General features: G+C 34.5%; 1 protein-coding gene across 1 annotated transcript in view; it reads right to left on the bottom strand.

Moving 5' to 3' along the window:
* ADAMTS6 (ADAM metallopeptidase with thrombospondin type 1 motif 6) overlaps nt 1-20,833 on the bottom strand; it is a 124,216-nt gene that overhangs the window by 50,218 nt on the left and 53,165 nt on the right. Inside the window, exons 10-11 of the mRNA XM_026036989.1 lie at nt 18,499-18,645; nt 10,177-10,318 (exon numbers count right to left, since the gene is read on the bottom strand). Of these exons, the coding sequence (XP_025892774.1) occupies nt 10,177-10,318; nt 18,499-18,645 (289 nt within the window). The remainder of the gene's footprint in view (nt 1-10,176; nt 10,319-18,498; nt 18,646-20,833) is intronic.

The following is a 20,833-nucleotide window of genomic DNA, read 5'->3' as shown; positions in this document are numbered from 1 at the left end:
TACTTATCCACCTCAAAATTCCATGGTAAAAGGACACTAAGAATTTTCAAATATAAAACAGCAACATTTTATTTAAACTTTTATTTATTTATACATTTTAGTTTTCATTGGTTAAACCAAGAAGTTTCTGAGATCAGACTACTTGCACTTTTCTTATGTAATATACGCTAAAACAGAGCATGTGTATTTAGCATTATTGAGCTACATACCAAAATATTTCCTTTAGGCTTTTTAGATTTGTAGGTGATATTTCATAGATGATTTAACTACCCTAATTCCTTATACTGTCAGTATTAAATAAACACAGTTCTTCAAATAATCTTTCTTTCCCTACAATTTTTTTCTCATTTATTTTTGCAGTTACACATCTAAATTAAGCCAGTTTTATTGACATTAGTGGTTCATTATTAAAACTATCTAGGATTAAAATTCATAATGTGGGACATGACCCAAAGTTGGCTTTGGAAATCTTCCTAGTCTTCTCAGTTGCCCTTGGACTGGACTGTGTTTGCAGAATGGAATCAAAGATTATTTGTTTTTATAACAACTTTCATGCATGATAACCTTTGTTACGTTATTCTGAGATCTGTATAAAAAGTTCACAACTTGCTTATACATATTTTCTATTTTCAAAGTATTTTTTTAAATTTGAAAGACAAATACTCAAAGTATTCTTTAAAATGATACATGATGGTCACTACTATCACATTTTATTTAATGGTTGCTTGAAATCATATATCAACCATCATAAAAGATTCTCATGTAGATTCTGTTATTGAATCTTTGCACAAAGAGCAAAATGGAAAAGATACTATGAGTGAAATAAAGCTATTAGATTCCCCCAATAATATCCTTTGTTTCTCTGAGAAAATTAGTATGTATCTGGCACCTTGGCTGTCTTCTATACATCTCAACAGTTGCAACTTTAAATTACAGACTGAGTCACATTTCTAGCATTGTACTGCATATATAAATGCACTTATACATGTTAACTAGTAGCTGCAACAACAGTTGAACAGTACAAGCTTTTCTTAATGATTAATGATCATGATTAATGATGTTTTAGAGGTAGACTTGCATGCAAAATTCTGTTCTAAGTTTAAAATCAGCAGGAGTACTGTATTAGCATCAATATTGCAATAGTATATTAAGTTATACTGTTGATAAAAGTTGGATTTCTTAAAAAAAATCTGTTAAAAGACACTATATTTGAATGGTCTGAAATAATGAAGAATGATTTCTGACACTTTTTGGAGTTTCCATCCCATTTTTGACAATACGGTCTAAGTTATTTAGTTATATTAAAATGATGCACCAAATTCTATTCTATTCCACTGATGGCTCTACAAATAAAGAGAATTATGTATTAAATTAATTGATATTCTTGAGGCTGTTTCTCATAGAAATAAAAACTAAAAGCCTATCTGAAGTCAATGCAGAACCCATTTTACTTTTCAAGTTACAATTTATTGTTCATAAGTACTGAAACATTAGAAGCATTTATTTAAATATCTGTCTAAAACACTTTTACCACTCAGATGACAGCATTTTCACATAGGAACACATTCACAAAAGTATATGATTTAGAAAATCACACAGAAGAGGGAAAGCACAGAAGATGTCACAAACACTATTGAAAGCTCTCTAATTAAACTTAGATATTTTACAACCATTAAGTTGCTTCAAAATTCATCTTTAAATTAAAACTTTAAGTACTAAATCAACCAAGAATCCAAGCTTCAATCTAGTATTGATTTCCCAGTGAAAATCTAAAATTGCTTTCCTTTAAACACCGTATGAGGTGTTTCTATCATAATCCTGTCTTACTTGTTTTTAATTCAATTTTCTTGCTCATTTACTTCATGTGGCTTATGTTGTCATATTGTATTTAAAAGTATCAGACTATGATAAAATGCTACTTATGACTCCACAGTTTATTTTGTATCTAATTAAGTTTACATGTTTAAATTAATAACTATGCTTTCATTGCAAAATTTGGATCAATGCTCTGAAAAGCTCCAAATTTAAGTGCATTGGGTAATGAAGACTTCTATCAGTCCAATGCAAAAACACAAACAAAATGTCAGAACTAAATCACAGTCTGGAGTTTGAAAACGTTTATATTTCAGGGTCATCTGAATCCAGAATTCTGGTTCGTGTTCCAGGGATTATTTAGAGAATTTCACTTTCTACAGAAATTCCTATGTCTACAGAAGTACATCATTTACACTTTAACCTAAGAGGAGAAGTAAGAATGAAAGCATGCATTTCACTGCCAGGAAATTTAGCATTTTCTTGTCAATAGGAAACACTCTTTCTGTGTACTCAAGCTGCTCTGCAGCATTACACTCCTCCAAATTCACTTCTGTAATTAATGTCTCCCATATTTTGTAATTCCAAAGTAGGAATCAACCAAACAGTGTGAATTAATCGATACAGCACTCTTAAAACACTTATTCATCCATATGCTTGCAGGTTGACTTTAGGCAACTCAGCTTACCTCCTTACTTCATAAAATGAGGAAAATGTTTGCCTTATTCCTGAACTACTTTGGGAAACAGGATTAAAATCAGAATATAAAAGCTATATATTATTATGTCCTGGTAGTCCTTATTCTACCATTAATTTCAGAAGAATTTGCCTCAGCAAATCCCTAAAGGCAAAATGAAAGTAATGTACCATTACTATGGGCTATATCCTACTATTAATATTTAAGCAAAAATTGGAAAGGAGTCCATGATGACATCCAATAACCTCATATCAACAGAATTTATTTACAGAAAACTATGGGAAACATTTCATTTAAATTTACTCATTCTTATTAAAAAGATATTTTACTTCCTCCTGCTGTACTACATTTAAAAAAGAATGGAATTTGGAGGATGGTCTCTATCACCTCATACATGACATGAAAAATAATATTGATAGCTATTTGAAAACAAGGCATCTATCTTTAAAAAATGTGGAAAATCCATCTGTGCTGTTTATCTATTAAATGAAAATGGAAATGTACTCAATATATAGCTGCATGGCTTTTTACTTTCAGATGATTTTATTAGGGTGCATAAAATTTTCTCTTCCCCAGAACAACCCTCTGTCTGGTACTACCTTCGGTTCACAGTTAATGATTTTTTTTCTTATTAACATTACGCTATCAGAAACATCTCTCAGAAGCTTTTTAAAATAAGCTGGTCTGAAAAACATACAAAATCCTGCCCTGGAAAGGTCAGTCCAGAACCACTACTAGAAGCTATACTACTTCTTTTCTCATACACACACACACAAACACCCCCATACAAGAACATATGGTGACTCTTTAGGGAAGCCCTTCCTTCACTGGGGACTCTTCACAAGGTTATCCTTTTCCAACATCTAATTTGTGTGAACAATTTACTGAAACTAAGAAAACAAAGAATAGTGTGAAAATCAATCAATGACCTCTAAGTCAGTCTCTGAGTGTGTGGATTTAAAAGCTATTAATTTTTAAGGGAAACAAGGGAAAGTGTTTCAAAAATTGAGGAAACATCAACTGAAGCTGAGGCCTTTCACAAGATCAAGACAAGATAGATGACAACCTGTAACGGTGTATCTTAGGGCTCCATGACTTCAGTTTGGAATTCGGATGCTTGTGTTTGCAGTAAATTTAACAAAGCTGAACCCATCTAGAGAAAAAAAACAGCAAATCAAATTATCTTCTTTTTGCCTATGTGTTATCAAGGATGGAGCCTCTTTCTGTCATGTCATGCAGAGTTATATATAGGCACTTTAAATTATGTAATATCTAGGCATCCTATACCATCATCATCATAAAATGGTAACAGTACAGCACAATGAAAACTCAGGACTATGAGCAAAGATCCACTTGTGCTGTTCTTAACACTTCAAACACTAATAAAAGCCTCAAATAAAAGCTAGCATTTTGGCCCATAATAATAAAAGAATAAAATGGGAAATATATTGACAGCACATATTAAACTATGATAATGGAGGGGCATTTTTTCAAATTAAATTTTATAATCTTAATTAGAATTTACATTCCTTTAGCATTTATGAGCTATGCTGCACCTCTTGATGAGCATTTGCCAGAATAGTGTATTTAAATAATTAACTTGAATTGTGGCTTACAGTTTAGATCCAAAAACCATCTACCTAAAATATTTTCACTATCATTGCTGAAATATCAATGGCAACACGTTTAAAATCAGAAGGATGATTATAATGATGGGCGGACTGCAGAAAGTTCAAAGTTTAGTTCAGATAAGCACCCAAGTTACCACTTCAGTGTTCCAAAAAACATGCTCATTAAGTGGTGCAGCATGTTATATACCACAACATGCTGAAGGAATGTGAAGTATAATTCTTAAGGCTCAGTCATATATTAATACTACCACCAAACTTGCCTAAATATTGGGTGCTTATGTGAACTTACAAAAATTACAGAAGCTCCCCAAGGTCATTCACCTACAAACAGCATCTTCCCTTTCAAACCCATGCAACGTACCCTGTCTTTATCCACATCCCATAACAGTACCTAGAATGTCACTATTGTCCCTTACTGCACTTCTCCTACTTCCATCACTCTTTTCCTCTCCTACTTTTAACAGCTTTATTAAATTGAAACACTATTTTGTGTTACGCCTACATATAGTCTGCTGTGCATTTTATGAAGAGGCAGGCGAGAAAGGGAGAGGCAAAATGCACACAAAAAAACTCTGTTTTTTTGAAAGGGGAGATAAAAAAGGAAAGGAAGAGGGTAAGAAGGAAAAAGCAAGAACAAAAGGGAGGGAAGCAAAAAGAGAAAGAGGATGATGTTAGAGAAGAAAAGGATGGCATCAGGTTGGGACATGGTGTTGGCCCTGTGAGAATTTTAGTTAACGAAGACACAAAAAGGATGTAAAACTACTTTAAGATTCAGATAGTGGACAACAGTCGGCATTTCCCTTGGTAGAATAAATCCAGAAGAAAACCCAGAATTTAATCACTGTAAATGCAGAAGGCCTGTATGATAGTGATGGGAGGTGTTGCACTGGACAGGCAAGGCCTGACACAGGAAAGAATGCTGGAGAAGCTGGCAGGGATGACAGAGTGCAATGAGAGCACCTTAGGTTCCCCTCTTTGCTTACATATAACTTGTAAGAGCAGTTTGCAAGCCACATAAAATAACTGATCTCTTACTGAACAACTAGCTCTGCTCAAAACCACTGAGTATAAAAAGACTCAGCTGTGAGGAGCCAGGGAACGAGCCACTTCCCAGCCAGTTAGCAAGGACTGTGTACAAATTCAAGTGAATGCATATTACGATCCACTGATGGCGAGGGAGCAGAACGGAACTGGTAGTGTTGCAGTAAAGATATACCTGTGTTTCTCTTCCTTTCCTTTTTGAAAAACAGACCCCAGAATCAGCTTTCACCTTAGTAAAAGCTCAAAGTTAAAATAAATGCCTGCCTTTAAGTCAAATGTATGTACCATGAAAACACTGCCAACCCTGGCTATTCAGAATCTGTAATAACTTCTGTTCAGATAAAAAACACACTATATTAAAATGCATTATTTCCTAACACTAAAATTTGCATCACAAATAATTACAAAGGTCAATTCTAATTTCAGACTACTCTGCCTTAGAAAAAATATTATAGAACTGAAATATTTATAGAAAATCTGTTTATTGTCCTGGATTTCAGCTCATTACTTAGGCTATTCTAAGTTGGCACGTGGGAATGTAGGAAGCCGTGAAGGTATGAAGCAATGAAGGTGTATTTGTGTAGTCAACACTTTTCCAATAACTTTCTGTTAATGGAGATTTGCCTTGTGGGCATTCCCCGTAACTCATAAAAAGCTTCTCAGAAACAACAAAAGAAAGGGACGTATTGAGGGCAGCAGGAGGACTCCTCACTGTGAGGATATATCCTCATTCTGCCTTTCATAAGCAGTAAGAAGCAGTAAGGTCACAGCTTGAACTTCATCTGTTCTCCAAAATGCACTAACAAAGTGTGAGTATAAACTGACGTTTGAATTTTCAGCTATTTTAGTTGGCAAACTAGCTGTAGAACTTAATTGCAAACATAAGACCATGACACAGAAAAGAGCTACCTGTCATCAGCTAAAATACATTACCTGATGTGTTAAATTCTAGTATGAAATATGAATTAATTGCTCCTGCTGATTTGAGTGAAGGTAGTCATGTATGCAAAGGAAAGAATTTGTCCACTTATGCATCTTTTTAAAGCATAATACTGACACCACCAAAAGTCTGAAAGCAAAGACTGCAACTAACTATAATGCTAGACACTATCGCTGAAATCTATGCTAGGAGCCAACACCTTCCAGGATCATAAAACGCACCACAGCAATATCAACCATATGCATAAAGTATTAACTGCTATTAAAATGACTGAGGTTTTAGCCTTTGTCCTAAAAATGAGGACCAGCTCTAAAGCAAAGCATTATTTTGAACCACAAAATCTCTAAAATACAGTTAGGCATATTCCAGATACTATTTAAACCCCATAAAACAGAGAAATTCAAAGTCTGACTGGATTTTTTTTCCCAAGTTAACCCAGATACAGTCCAATTATTAAGCAGATGCTCAAGAGGTTAAGGAAGGAAGGAGTTCATGAAAAATGTTCTCCTTGCACTTACTCAAACAAAAACATTGAAAAAGTTTCTGTAATACCAGAGAATCAGCACATGGAGTGAAGAGGAGGCATGCTAGATCATCAGCAGAGGATAAGTCCCGCTGCATCATCCTAGCAAGGACACAGCTATCCTGTAGCTATGTGGATGAATGGCAACTGCCACTGTTCACAGGGCTTCCAATAACCTCAGGGTCTCCCACTGCGCTGCATCCAGTCCGATATGTGAAAATACGTATTGAACCTTAGGAAAAAGCTGTGCTTATATATCATATAGTAAATTCTCCACAATGTGGCTTAATGAGAGTTTTAATAGTCCCCTAATTCTGATACTGAATCCTAAAAATACAATATTTTAAATATATCTTATTTGCTTACTTTTACTAATCATTGATGTTTAAGTATTGGTGCTTTAGGTATTTGTGAGAAGTTTTCTTCTTATTTTTTATTCAAAGTATCTATTCCTTAATTTAAATTCCCTAAAATTGCCACTGTATTGGTGGAAAGTACAAAGAACAATGCAAACATGACATGAAAAGGATCGCTGCTTACAAAGGCATCACTGATAACTTCATTAAACCTGAGCTCCTTGAATTCTTGTTTGGCTTCATGTGCTGAACAACACAGGAAAATCTGACTGACAGCAGCAATGCTTCTGCTGGAGCAGTTTCGCCCCTAAGTGAATGAACAGATAGATCTATTTTACCCTTGCCCATTTAGGTCTTATTCTAACAGTAATTCTTGCAAAACTACCAAAGAACTCCTTTCAGGGCCAAAGTTCCTTTCACTAAGCACACAAGAAAGCCAGAGCCTTGAAGTCTCTTCAGTACTTGTATTCTGGTGCCCTAATCCCTCAACACCTCTCCAGGTATTTAAGATCCTAAGGGAAAAAGAAGGCTTCATGTACTTAAAAGTGCAAAATTCTTTACAGGATTAGGACCTAGCTTATAATCAAAAGCAACATATGGTTGAAATATACACACACACAGAATACATGAGGAAATAAGGGAGAAATGGCAAAGAACACAGATTGTCGTCTAGGTTAAATGGTTGAAAGAGATTTTTTTTTCTAAAGGAGACATAACAGGACAGAATTTTACAGCAGAATGAGCGTCACAATTCTCTAAGGTGCTTTAAAAGTACTAAGTCTGAAATACTAACAATCTAAAAAATACTCAATCTAGTCATATCAGCCTAAATAAAATTTGTGATTTTGTCTTTCTAACTCAAAAGTTCAACCATGATAAATCAGTGACATATGCAAGCAAGAGAGGGCAACTATTCCTCAGATTTTCCTTTGTTTTAGAGTTTCCTTCCTTCTGAGTTACTAAACTTCATGTTGGAAAAACTGCAGTGGCCCTTTTGTACCAGGGCCTTCTGCATAGGGGCTGCTGATTGCTGGCAAGATATTAGTGCACCTATTAGGTTACTTTGTCAATTAGGGATCTTCATTATGTCTCTCATATATTTGTTAGAATGGAATCAACTATTATAGCGTTCAGTGTTTTGCTGCAAGTCCAACATCAAATAGGAACATCCGGAGTATTGATCCAAAGGCCATTCCAGCTTTCATAATGGAAGAATAGGACTTTCTGTCTGTTTAGAGCTAGCTCCACTGTTCAGCTTTGAAAACTTTTTCTCCCATGAGGAGATATTTCTTGTTTGAATATTTTCCATCTCCTATCAACTTGCAAGCACTTTGCTTCCCTTCAAAGATGTGCCTTGAAAGATGTGCCATCAAAATCATGGTAGTGTTTTCAGAGCGTTATGATTACGGTAGGCAATGTTTTAGACAATATTTTAAATGTGTATTATATCTTAGAGTAGCAGACTTTTACAATCATATTATGTAAATATATACAATCTGAATATTGTTATGTGTCTCAAAAAAATGTATTTCTAAGTCATGCTCCACGGTACACTGGAGGAACACAACAGACTGTATCAATTCGGAGGACTGGTAATGTCACATGAAGACTTAATTTCTTTCAGCTAGGACCTCAATTAAGTTTTAGCATCTTTTTTGTAAATACAAGGGAATCCTAACAAAACCCTCAAAAACAAAAACAACAGTCAGCAGAAAGTCAAGATTCCTATTTGCACTTTTTAGGCCAAAATACTGGTTTAAAAACAAAACTGCTCTGTGCAGTTTGATCCTCTCAACAATGACTACATATAATAGAGTTTGAAAAGATAATGTAAAAGCAGAAAAGCCAGGTTTTGCACATTATTAACTTTCTAGTTTAACTTAAAAAGCAGCATAACTCCCTCCCCCTCCCCCCCCAAAAAAAGGAGATTAAATACCTGCAGATTTCCTTAGTCTGAAAATAGAATGTGTGGTGAGAATTAATAAGAAACAAGGAAAAAAAGAGCATGCCTTAAATGTAGTGACAGAAAACAGGGCCCTGAAAGAACCAGGGTGAGAAGTGATGTCTTAAAGAGAAATAAAGGCCAAAAGAAGTTTGATGAGAGATCAAGAACAGAAGACCCAGCAAGCTAGTCAGCCAACTACACACAGCTTTTAAATCCTTTGTACAACATCATCCGCCAAAGAGCCATCCCAAGAATAATATTGTATTTGTCACCTCAGGGATATTAAACATAGGCTTCCTTTATACATAACATTTAGAAAAGTTATTAGAACAATTTTAATGATTACCCTGTTTTATTTGAATAACCATTAATTAAAATATTATTAAAACTACGCATTTTTAAAACATTAGATATATTTTTAAGTTTAATTTAGTTTCAGCTGATAATTTGATGACAAGCATAACAGAATGCATCCTTTTACTAGAAATTTTGGGCAAGATTTTCTTCAAGATAATATTTAAAGATATACTGCATAAATGGCCTAAATATTAGTATGCACTTTTTATATCTACTGTAAAATCCTTTAACTTAAATACTGCACTCTGGTACTAGCAAACAAATTTTCTAGTACTCAGCTCTTCAGTATTCTTTTCAGCTACTTACTATCATATTTCTCTCTTCCCATGCCCAATTATTCTTTTCAGTAAGAGATCTGAATAATGTGAAAAACAGTAACTTCAATGCCAGAAAAAAAAAAAAAAGTAAAACAAACAGACCTGGCGAATCAATACAAGTACAAAAGTAATTTCAAAATGTAGCTTTAAATTGAGAAGTTAAAGCCAACACAACAGATCTACAGATTTCACGTTTCAAGATTAATGGACCTGATCCAGGACAAGATGGACCTGATCTCATTTAACTGAAATCAGTGCTCAGTTTAGAAGGAGCGGGACCAAGTGTTATGGGCTCCTTTTTCCCCCTAACATTAAAAAAAATGCTTCTCCCACTCACCGTTACCCACACATTTTGGAGTACCGTACACACAAATGACTCAAGCAAAAGATGCAGCATAAAGATAAAAATCAACCCTTTGCTTACACATGGCAGCACGAGACAGAATCCTGTAGGAAATCTGTAACTCACTACTCCATCTAGCTCAAGATGTCTGTTATGAAGGAATATATACAAATGACTAAGCAGAACACTCAGCATAAGGATTAAGACTTCTTACCCCATATTTACATTGGCGGGATGTTGCTCCATACTGGAAGCGACACTGTTCATCAGCATCATACACCTGACCTGGGGCCACAGCTGGATAAAGAAAGTCACGCTTGGGAGGCTCATTATCAAGGCAAGTACCACGGCCTGAACTGTTCAACATAAAGGACCAAAGGAATTAGGAATTCTATTGACTCTTAAATCACAGTAACGATATCATGTATCTAGTTCTTACTTTTAACAGCACTGGGTGTGAAAGAAATATGGTTGCAACAAACAAACAGTGAATTGGTACAGCCATGATCAAAGTATATTTAGAGGGAATTAAGAGCTCAAAATAGTATTTCATTATCATTAAACAAAAATGCTCATTTTAGATTGTGAAATAGATTTCATATATCATTCTTTTATAAAGCACGATAATTTTTGAGCCACACAAGACTGATTTTCATTTTTAAATTTCCTATCTGTGTTCACTGAAGAATAACTATTTGGTCATTGAATGAAAAACAAACAAATCAAGAAATTTTTTAAAATGAAATTTATAATTCTTAACAACCCCTTTAATCCTTCAACCACTATGGATTTTACAATATTACAGATCATGAGAAGATCAACTGGCTTATACAGAAGTACAAACGTTTAAATTTCAACACATCTAAAGTTTATATGATTACAACCTGAATGTGCAGCCTTGCATTTGAGTGAACAAAACAGTTACGGTGGTTAAAAGGATCTTTAAATATACTTAGATTTGTATGGACTCAAGTTCTTTTCCATTGCATTAATAATTATTTAGTCTTCAAAATTTATTTTAACTATCAGCATCTTTTAAAAAGTTCATATTCTTTTATATTTACTGCTCTTTCAAAATATTCCCACATTCCAACATGGTATTTTAATGTAGTGTAACAAATAAACAAAGCCAGAGGCAAAGCTCTCTTCGTTAGGAAGTTTTTATATTTTACTAAATGTAATTATTCAGTTTTATTTAATCAGTGGGCATAAAAGAGGACAGATGCTTTTTTACTTTCATTTCGCATGTGAATAAGTGAGGATTTTTAAAGAAATCTTATGCCAACACTTTAAATTTTTTTCCAACATTCCTACAAATTTTGCCAACACTTACTTTTTTTTTTAGCCCAATCTTTTCCATGCATCTTGCCAAAAGAACATAATTTCACAAGTGAATATTCTACACTGTTATTTTGGATATTGCTGGATATTTGGATATTGCTAATTTTCAATACTTTTCATTTGCAGATAAGAGGAGTAAAAAAAGACCTTTAACCATGTAGTTTAGTTTATATTTTCAGTTTTAACCTTATTTTATCCATTTCTTCTAAATACTGTAACAAATCACAAATAAACAAACAAGAAACCCTGCCTATTTTGGAAAATATTATATAGCAATCAAATCAATAATCAGGTAAATAAAAAATACAAATATCTATTACTAATGTCAATGAAATTAATGTTTTTCTATTACATATATTTTCCCTAGAATCAGGGCATAGAACACGTTGAAATCATGTTGAAATTGTGTTAAAATTTAAAATAACCAATGTGTGATTCAGGAAGGAAAAAAAGATACTTTCCCCTTTACTCCAATTTTTACTCTTCTAAATACATAATTTTTAATACCAAAATGTTGTGAAACTGTTCTACGTTCTTTAGAATCAAAATACATTAGCTCTATACTTTCTGAGTATAAAGAGTACATATTAATAATTGCGATATGAAATTCTGATCCTTCTGCATTTTTCAGACCAAACTGAACTAGAAAAGCAAGGAAAAGATTAGCATTTAATAACTGCTCCAGCTAGTATTGTACCTGATAGGAATATTTCCAAAGATTCCAGGAACACAGAATTTGGTTTGTAAACTACAATTGCTGTAAGCAGGTAGGCAAGGACACAGCATTTAAAATCTTTCATTACCTTTGGTGACTGCCTCCATAAATATATGGATCCCCACACAAATTAGACTATAGAATCACATTTTAATCTTTAAATGTACTAAACCTCTACATTTAACTCTATTTCTAATTGTAGGAATAAATATTTAATGTGTAATTCATACAATGGAAGTCAAAATCTTTGTAGAAAAATGCTTGCTCTGTGATAATGATGCCACTTTCATTAAAATGAAATATTGTTATAGTAATAAAAATCAAGAAAACAAGTAGCAAGTGGTCACTCTCTACCTGACTATACTATATTACCATCTTCTAGACTGAAAATTTGTTTCTCTTTTTCCTTCTGGTTTAGTTCTATTATTTCTCTCAAGGTACTTGGACAGAATTGACACATTTCATATGTTTTTAGTATTTGACACTGCACTGTGTTAAACTAAGTATTTTGGAAAAAAAATAGCAAGTGTTATAATAAAGCAGTCATGAAACAAGGACATTCCCATCGGCAATCAAAGGTCTCACCAAACCCATGCACAAAAAATTAACAGAGTAAGGATCTTTGCAGCCTTTCCAGAAAACGTCTACTGGATTCGGAAGTGCTGTAATACTCCTGTGTCTGTACCCCTCATCTTCTTCCTGACTCTGCATTGTACCAATGCAAAACCCACATATCTTAGAAAAGATTTCTGCTAAATCTTAAGAGAACAAAGCAAAAAGGTGTCTGATGAATAAAAATATGGGAGCACTTTCTAAACCAGAGATCTAACAGTAATCAACAGGCATAGGAAAGTGAAAAAAAAACAAAAAAAAAAACAATGTATAGATATGAAAAAAAAAGAGAAGAAGGGAAAGAATGCCCCAATACTTTAATCTCTGCAGTTTAAAAAAAAATCATTGGAATTAGTTTTGCATTTTATGATTTTATCTTATGCAGGTAGCATATATATGGTCAAGAGATCTTTCTTATTCTCCTTAGAGCATTTTTTCAGGAGAGAGTAAGAGGCTCCTCATGACCTAAATGATGGATTAAGGTATCTGTGCAGACACCACTTCTACAGTAAAGGCTCTGAAGAGAAAACGTGAAAACTATGCACGTAGACCTTTCTACTGAATACAAATATTCTTGAACTTCAGAGAAATTCTAATATAAAAATGGACTTAGGAATCTTTCTGGTGATAATTTTTATTTTCTTCCGTCTTTTATGTAGACTTGACCTTATGACTATCTACTTCATCTCGAAGACTCTGATATTCTACAATGGTGTCATTATCAATTCTTATTTTGTTCGGTAGTTAAAAGACTTGCCATTTCTTTGATGATGTTTTCTCTCCAGAATATCATGTCTAGTCCAAAGTGTTCTTTTTCTTTGGAATACTTATCCAGGAGCCATGCTAGGGAAAGTCTACTGGTCCACCAATCTGGATATAAGAACCTGAGCGATATCAAGCTGTGATACATAGGTCCAATTTTATTTTATTTTATTTTTTTAATGTTATAAACAGTTTCTACAAAAAAAGTTACAAAAAAGAGAACTGTTTAAGCTGTTTTGGCTGCTTAGAATTTGTTTAACTGAAATGGTAAAAGATTCTTACTTGCCAATTCAACATTCAAAACTGTACTGCAAAGCCATGTTCACAGAAAATGTTTCTCTTTTAGAATAAAGAGACAAATTATAACCTGAATTATAGGCCAATAGATCAATTATTTTTACCAATAGGTAAATTACTAGTGACTTTTCCCCAATGATTTGGAGAGAGCGCTATGAAATTTACATAAAACTGATATGTGGACTTACAAGGACAGTCTTACTTTTCTGGAGTATTGTGAGCTTGGCTAATCTGCCACAGGCAGCACAGGAAGCAAATGCCTAAGTATCTTTTAGTTATCTTGCATATTCATTTGCATATATTTAGTGATCTTGCATATGTCCAAGATCTAAGGTCCAGATGATGCCTGGACACAGGCACTGGAAGATATTTGCTTGGACCCAGATAGTTTGACTCCTTTTTCCAGAGTCAGAAAGGCGTAGTCTTTAAGATCTAAATCCTGGCATGTGATAATCCTACAGACTCATTCCTGAAATCATACAAATTATGGTACTACAAAATATAAAAGTAACTGAAAAAAGAATCTGAAGTAAAAAAAAGTTCCTTTTTCACACTTTAAGGATCCAATAGGCACACTGTATAAATATCTTTTGCATATAATGAAACTTGAATGCTACATAGATATGTAAGTATATATATGCGGCATAGAATGAAATTTAAAGTGACTAGTTTTACATCACAGGTAGTGATGGGTTCATTCAGGGTTCAGTAACTTTCCTGTGTAATATTTTGGAAGATTTTTTTACCGTTCTCACAGGAATCTTTGTCCTCTGATATTGCTCACCAAATGTTGAATTCTCAGGAAGCATTTTTGCATTTAATTCCATTAAATTTTAGAGAAATTTGTCATAAAACATTTACCAACACTTCTCCAGTCTTTCACCCTAACGTAACGGTTAACAAACAACAACTATTACTAGAATAAGTGCTTTTCCCAGAAAGTCTTTCCCACAGTTACAAAATATGGCCATTTCAAACCTCTGCTGGCTAGTCTTCTGTCTTGGAAGCTTGGGTCGCTGTTAACTATACACAGCTTTGCTTTGCCTTTATTACTATGCTTACAGTCACTTTATCCTCTACCAGGTCATTCTGCAAAATAAACAGTTTTCTTGAGCACTGTCTGGCCAAACTGGTATCATCTGAGTGACGCTTAATGGCTATTCCTCAATTTCTTCTCTTTGTCCCAAGTTTGGAAAATTTATATCTGGATGTAGTTTTAGTAGTTTTTTTTTGTGTGTGTGTGTGTCTTGAGGAAGTGGAAGGTGAAGCTAAACATCCTTTGAGTATCACTAGGATGACTTCTGTTTCAGAATGCTTTTGCATGATGAGAAAGTACAGAATGGTTTTGACTATCCTGTGAAATGGGGCACCAGGCAAAAATGCCTTAGCAAAGTGGTGGCCCAAACCGGTAAATCCACATGAATCTACCTTGTTTGTAACGCTGTGAAGACTTTACCAGTTTCAGGCTGAACTCATTCCAGCTGCATTATCCTGGCACCATGACAGCCCTGTCCTAACGTAGCTGGACTGCATCCAGACCCAAGCCAATAAATTCAAAAGCTGTTGTGATATGTCACAAAGATTCACTGGCTCAGGTTGCTGCAGCTTGGGCATTTCTGCACTTCATTCCACCATGTTCTACTTTTCAGACATAGCTAAATGAATCCTGCTATACCTACTGTGCACAGAGAAAGCACTTATCATGCCTGTTTGCGGTCTTTTGATTCTTGTCTCTGGTGTTTCCCCATTCTTGAGAAAAACAGACAGGAAGAGGGCAGAGTTTCATTCATCTGGGATTAAGCACACGTAGACACAGACAACAGGGTCTTCAGCCTTTTCTTCTAGAGCTCTAAACCAGCCTTTCCTCATTTGTTGCTAAGATGTGAAGAAGTATTAGAAAAAAATGGAATCATTTTTCCTTTCTGAATGCAGACCGTTCTGCTATACAGGGAATTGGTACAACATGAAAGTCTTTTACTTTTTTCCTTGCTTCTTGCTGTCTGATGTTGACCTGCAATAGATAGGCCTCTGCTCTTAAAGATGTTCTGCCTCAAGAAAAGATATTAATGGGTAAAAAAGAAGCAATTTTGGCTTTTGGCAGCTGTCCTGTATATATCTGTGCAACAGGTTTTTAACACTTTCCATTAATTAATAGCAGCTTCCTGTAGCCATTGAGGAAACAACATGAATAACTGGGGAGGCAAAGCACTAGAAAATTGGAAAAAATAAAGTTCAGTTTACATGGGAAAGAAAACAGATTCTGATGCAGACTATTTTACTTTGTGAAATAATGCAACAACTATTTTAAGGAAAAAATGTAATCTATGCATTTATGGAATATTAGAGCCATGAATAATAAGGAACGTGGGTTTATAATGAATACATGACATGGAGATTTTTTTTTTTTTTTTTTTTTTTTTTACAGATTACAAAATTAGTAGATAAAGAAGGTGGCTGGCTCTTAACCCATTATATAACAATATAACTTATACAATTGGAAAATCCATTAATAATTGAAAGGCCTAAAACAATGTTTATCCAAAGTGGCTTTGAAAAAAAAAATCTTTTTGGGCTATAAAAGCGTAATTGAAATATCATAAAAAGCAACCTATTACTGGAATTATTTCTATGGTTCAAATATTTTCTAGGATCTTCAATAACAATTTTCATAGAATTCAGAGATGTCACTAATTTGTTAAGAGTTGCAAATGATAAAAAAAGTGTCTCAAAAAATCGGAGATTAGGATTATGGGAACAGATTCACTAGAGTACTATACTGTCCTTATGTTAGCGTAACTGCAATTTCAGTGGCATCTCGTTGACTTTAAATTGAAAATCTATAGCAAATTGAACATGGGGAATGGAATTAGGGAGATACCAATAGTAAGTCATACAGGGAAAAAAGATAATAAAGTAGAAAAGCCACAAGCTAAATATTTTTATAATTGATATAGTAAAAAGTTTGCACCAAAAAGATAACTACTACACAGAGGCATCAAGCTAAGAATCAAGGAAGATCATCCAAACTGAAATTTAAAACAACGAAGGACTGTTATGATCAGATTTGCTGACCTTTTCTGTCTGCAGCATAACTCAAGCTATAGAATTCACTATGTGTTTCTTTAAACCCATAAATAAGGAGTAACTGCTTAAACAGTAAACTGCTTAAAAAGTTATGTAACATCTTCATCTATAGACAAGATATCTTCAGAACCGTAATGAGTTCAAAATGGAGATCAAAAGAGAGCAACAAATAAAGGCAAGACAAGACTGAGAATAACAGAACTCAGTGAGAAACAAATCTCCAAATGCTCCAAGAAAACACCTGAAATATGAGCTGATTGTCAAAATTACTAAGCTGGGAAATAATCTCCCAGAAAAGATGGAAAATCCCATTCTTGATCATAGTTAAATCTAAACTGCATAATATACCAGAAAGAATGCTGAAGGGAATGGACACCATTGCCTTGACAGAAATGATTGGCAGTGATAAAACAGGACAGCATTGCCTAGTTTTCCCTTTAATTGGTGTTAAATGAATGCATAGGTATTTCTTGTCAGAAAACTGATCGAGAAACATGTACCACAAATATGTGTAGGATGATTTAGTCAGCATATTTTAGTTTAGGCAGTCATCCCAAACACTGCAGTACATAAAAGGTGACTGCATAGCTCAGTGCGGTGATACAAAGTGCCTCAGCCTGGTAAAGAGAATTATGTTCATCTGAGCAGTGCCTCATATCAACACGAAATTGTCCACTCTTTATGGAGCATAAGCACCTACACAGAACAAACTGATGTGCCTGTACACTGCACGGGAAGCTACATTAGAATCAATAAAAAGCAAATATTACTTGCCTGGATGCGTCCAGGTAAGACTGATCATACAGCACCTTATTCTGAAGTTAGATATCTAAAAGAGGAGAAGAAGCTCATTTTGTTCATTGTAGTTTAGTGGTTAGACCACTGTTTTAAGCCTGGTTTAAATCTACCTCCTGCAATGTAACAAGTACCTGAATTATTAAACTATCTTTATTTCTTAAAGGAATGATTGCACTGAGGAGACTGGACCTACCTAAAAACTGCAGTCTGCCTCCACGAAGCCCCTGTGTAACACACGTTTTTAAAACTCTTGTTATTAATCTACTTTCAGCACGTTCACTCTACTTTGGTTGCTTGTCTTCCACAATCTAAATTGCAAACAAAGGCTTCATTATGCATCACGTATGCCAATGTATACCAAGCGGTACATTTTTGTGATTAACATATTTTGATTGTATTATTTTTTGAATAGAAGTAAAATTCCCAAGTAGAGTAAAATAAAAAATAAAAATTTTTTAAAAAAGCTTTTCTAGACAAAAATCACCATCCAATTAGGACAATTTAACAAAACTTTAACCTATTAATATAAAAATAATCAGAAAAATAAAATTTAGCAGGAACTGGAATAGAACGCTGTTCTCTTAGATTGCTTGACACTGTGCATGTATTTAAAAATATACTTCTCTACTCTTCATTTTTATTTCTTACTTTCAGATTAATGTAGTAACAAAATACAGTCAGCATCTCAAAAAGTTTTAAATAGATAAAAAATAAGAATTGTGAGATTGAGAATGCAGCAGCAGAAACTTTTGCTACTACACAGAAAAGAATATAATATGAAAATTTGAAGAGACTTCTCACACTTTTGTTTTTTTAATCCTAAAATTGTAAACTATTAGAAAAGGTCACTATAGCTCCACCAACTATGTATTCTAAGAAGTGTGAACTTTTGGAACAACTTATCATTTTTCTTGAGAGATTACTTACTCCAAAAAACTGGTGATGTAATCCCGACTGCAGGCTGACCAAGAGAAAGGGTTGGTGTTTGCTGTAATATGAGCTGCCATTAGCTTTGCTGCTTCATGACCTTTGGTCCCACAGGAATTTCCAATTCCATCATGATTCATACCAAAACTGCCCAAAAGAGGAGGAGAAAAACAGCCCATTACTTTTCTGCAGTATCAGGCATCTCTTAAAACTTGATGTGATTTTCACAAAGAACATGTCAGAACCTAAGAAAAAGCACTTTTAGTATAGCAAAACTGTTAGCAGAGAAGTAGGATCAATTAAGCTTTATTATTGAGTTTATTCAGATCTCAGAAAACTGCACAATTGTTTAGCATCTTTTTTTTCTCCACAGAGTTTTGTAAGAAAAATGTTTTCAAAGCCTTTTGAAAAACATTTCACAATATTATTGCAACAGAAATTAAAGGCAGTTGGGCCTCATTTGGGTATTTTATTTAAATAAAGACTATAAATTGAGGCACCTGAACTAGTAAACAGAGAGAAATGGGAAGTAGGAGACATACAGTATCTGTACAAAGAAGCCAAAGAAAGTTCAAGCAGACTTGGGGTTTTCAATTCCAAGGCCACTTGTATGTGTGTTCCCTCTATGCATCCATTGATATGGATGAGACTTCCTACTGTATGTCCCCTTTGCAGAGTGAAGGAGACTTAAGATCAGAGGACAACACAGAAATAAACCTCTGTGTAGCTTTTAGCTAACAGGTGTCTAGATACCAGATCTCTTTCCCTTCAACAAGAAAGATATGCCTTTGTAAAGAGAAATATGACAGAAGAATCCTTATGCTCTGAGAATCTGAAATAAATCCTTGGAGCTAGAGATGAGCAATACAATCATCAAATTAAAAAGGAAAGTTAACTCAGTGAGAAAATAATTGGACATATGTAAGATGTAAGACTATCTTTAACAAATAATTACTAACATTATTCCTAGATAATCAATGAAAAGTGTCCAACTGACCTGACATAAATGAAGCACTTTAATGCTTTAAAAATGCACTTTAATGGCATACATTTTTTTAAATTAAATTTTCTTAGTTTGCCTTCAATGAATTACATCTATATCAATCTATATTGGGGAATATAACCTATTTCTTAAAAATTAACCATTAACCAAGTTAGTTTTCCCTCTGCAAATATGTCACAAGACCTGTGAAATCAGAGGGACAGGCTGAGAGATACAAAAAGGCTTCCCTGACCAAGGGGTGAAAAAGGAGTCCAGCAAATGCCAAAATTAAACTTCTACAAAGCTGGAGTAGTCAAGCTGTCACTTTATGTGATGTACAAAATGCTCAGGCCCTGAAATCTTCCATATTCCAAATGATAGAAAGACTGATCCCCTGATTTCTTACTCAGGAACAGGAATGTGTTGAGGCAGTGCGTTTTGACCTTCTAGAAACTTTTGGGACCAATCGCCAAAAGACACAACCGATGTTACTTTAGTGGCTGGTCACCCATCCATAGACAGAAGAGTATTTCATGCCACTTGCTCCACTGAAAACAGTGATAGTGCTGTCCAGCTATTCTGAACACATTGCTCCAGAACGTGGTATGAACACGAGAGCTGCATGTAACTCTGAGCTCCAAGACACTGGAGCTGCTGCAAGACCTCTTTGGCTGCTCATTAGCAACCTAAAGGCACAAGGTATACCACAGTACTCCTCCCAGCAATCAATATCATCAATGGCATATGAAAGCAACCTCAGTAAATCTATTTCTGGATATTCCCTCCTGCTTATAGAAGGATATGATCTCTGGGGGGGAAAAAAAAAAATCATCATTACAAACCCTATCGGATATACCCTGTGGCACAGGAAGTCTACAGCAATGCCTGCCTGCACTTAACTCCAGTGTGTGGTGCCTCATAAATACTGGAAACTATATGCTGCCTTGTATTTGAGAATGGTCTGACAGCTTAAGTTATTGAAACCTAAAATGCAAAATACTCCCCAGCATATAATAAAAATGCAGCTCCAAACACACTTCCTGTCTGAGCAGCATACGTGCTAGAGTGAAACATCCAGGTCACTTAATTATCATATTCACACTTCAATGTTGATATACGTATTGGGAGGGAAGGAATTAGATGACCAATGCAACAAACTGAAGCCTAATTTTGGAAGTGGAAAACATGGAAAAAGAAGTTGTTTATTGGCCTAATTCTCAGCCGCCATTATTTTCTAGAATTCAAAGTTGCTCAAATGGAAACCTTTTCACCAAATTGAGAGGGAGGGGATTCTAGAGGTCATTTAAGATAAACTTCTAAATTATTTTCAATCCCTAATTTCTTTTGAATTAC

Source organism: Nothoprocta perdicaria, unplaced genomic scaffold, assembly GCF_003342845.1.
Source record: "Nothoprocta perdicaria isolate Ctin4 unplaced genomic scaffold, notPer1 scaffold_1, whole genome shotgun sequence".
NCBI lineage: Eukaryota > Metazoa > Chordata > Aves > Tinamiformes > Tinamidae > Nothoprocta > Nothoprocta perdicaria.
Note: the sequence above shows the minus strand (reverse complement) of the source record. Positions and strands in the feature narration are given on the sequence as shown.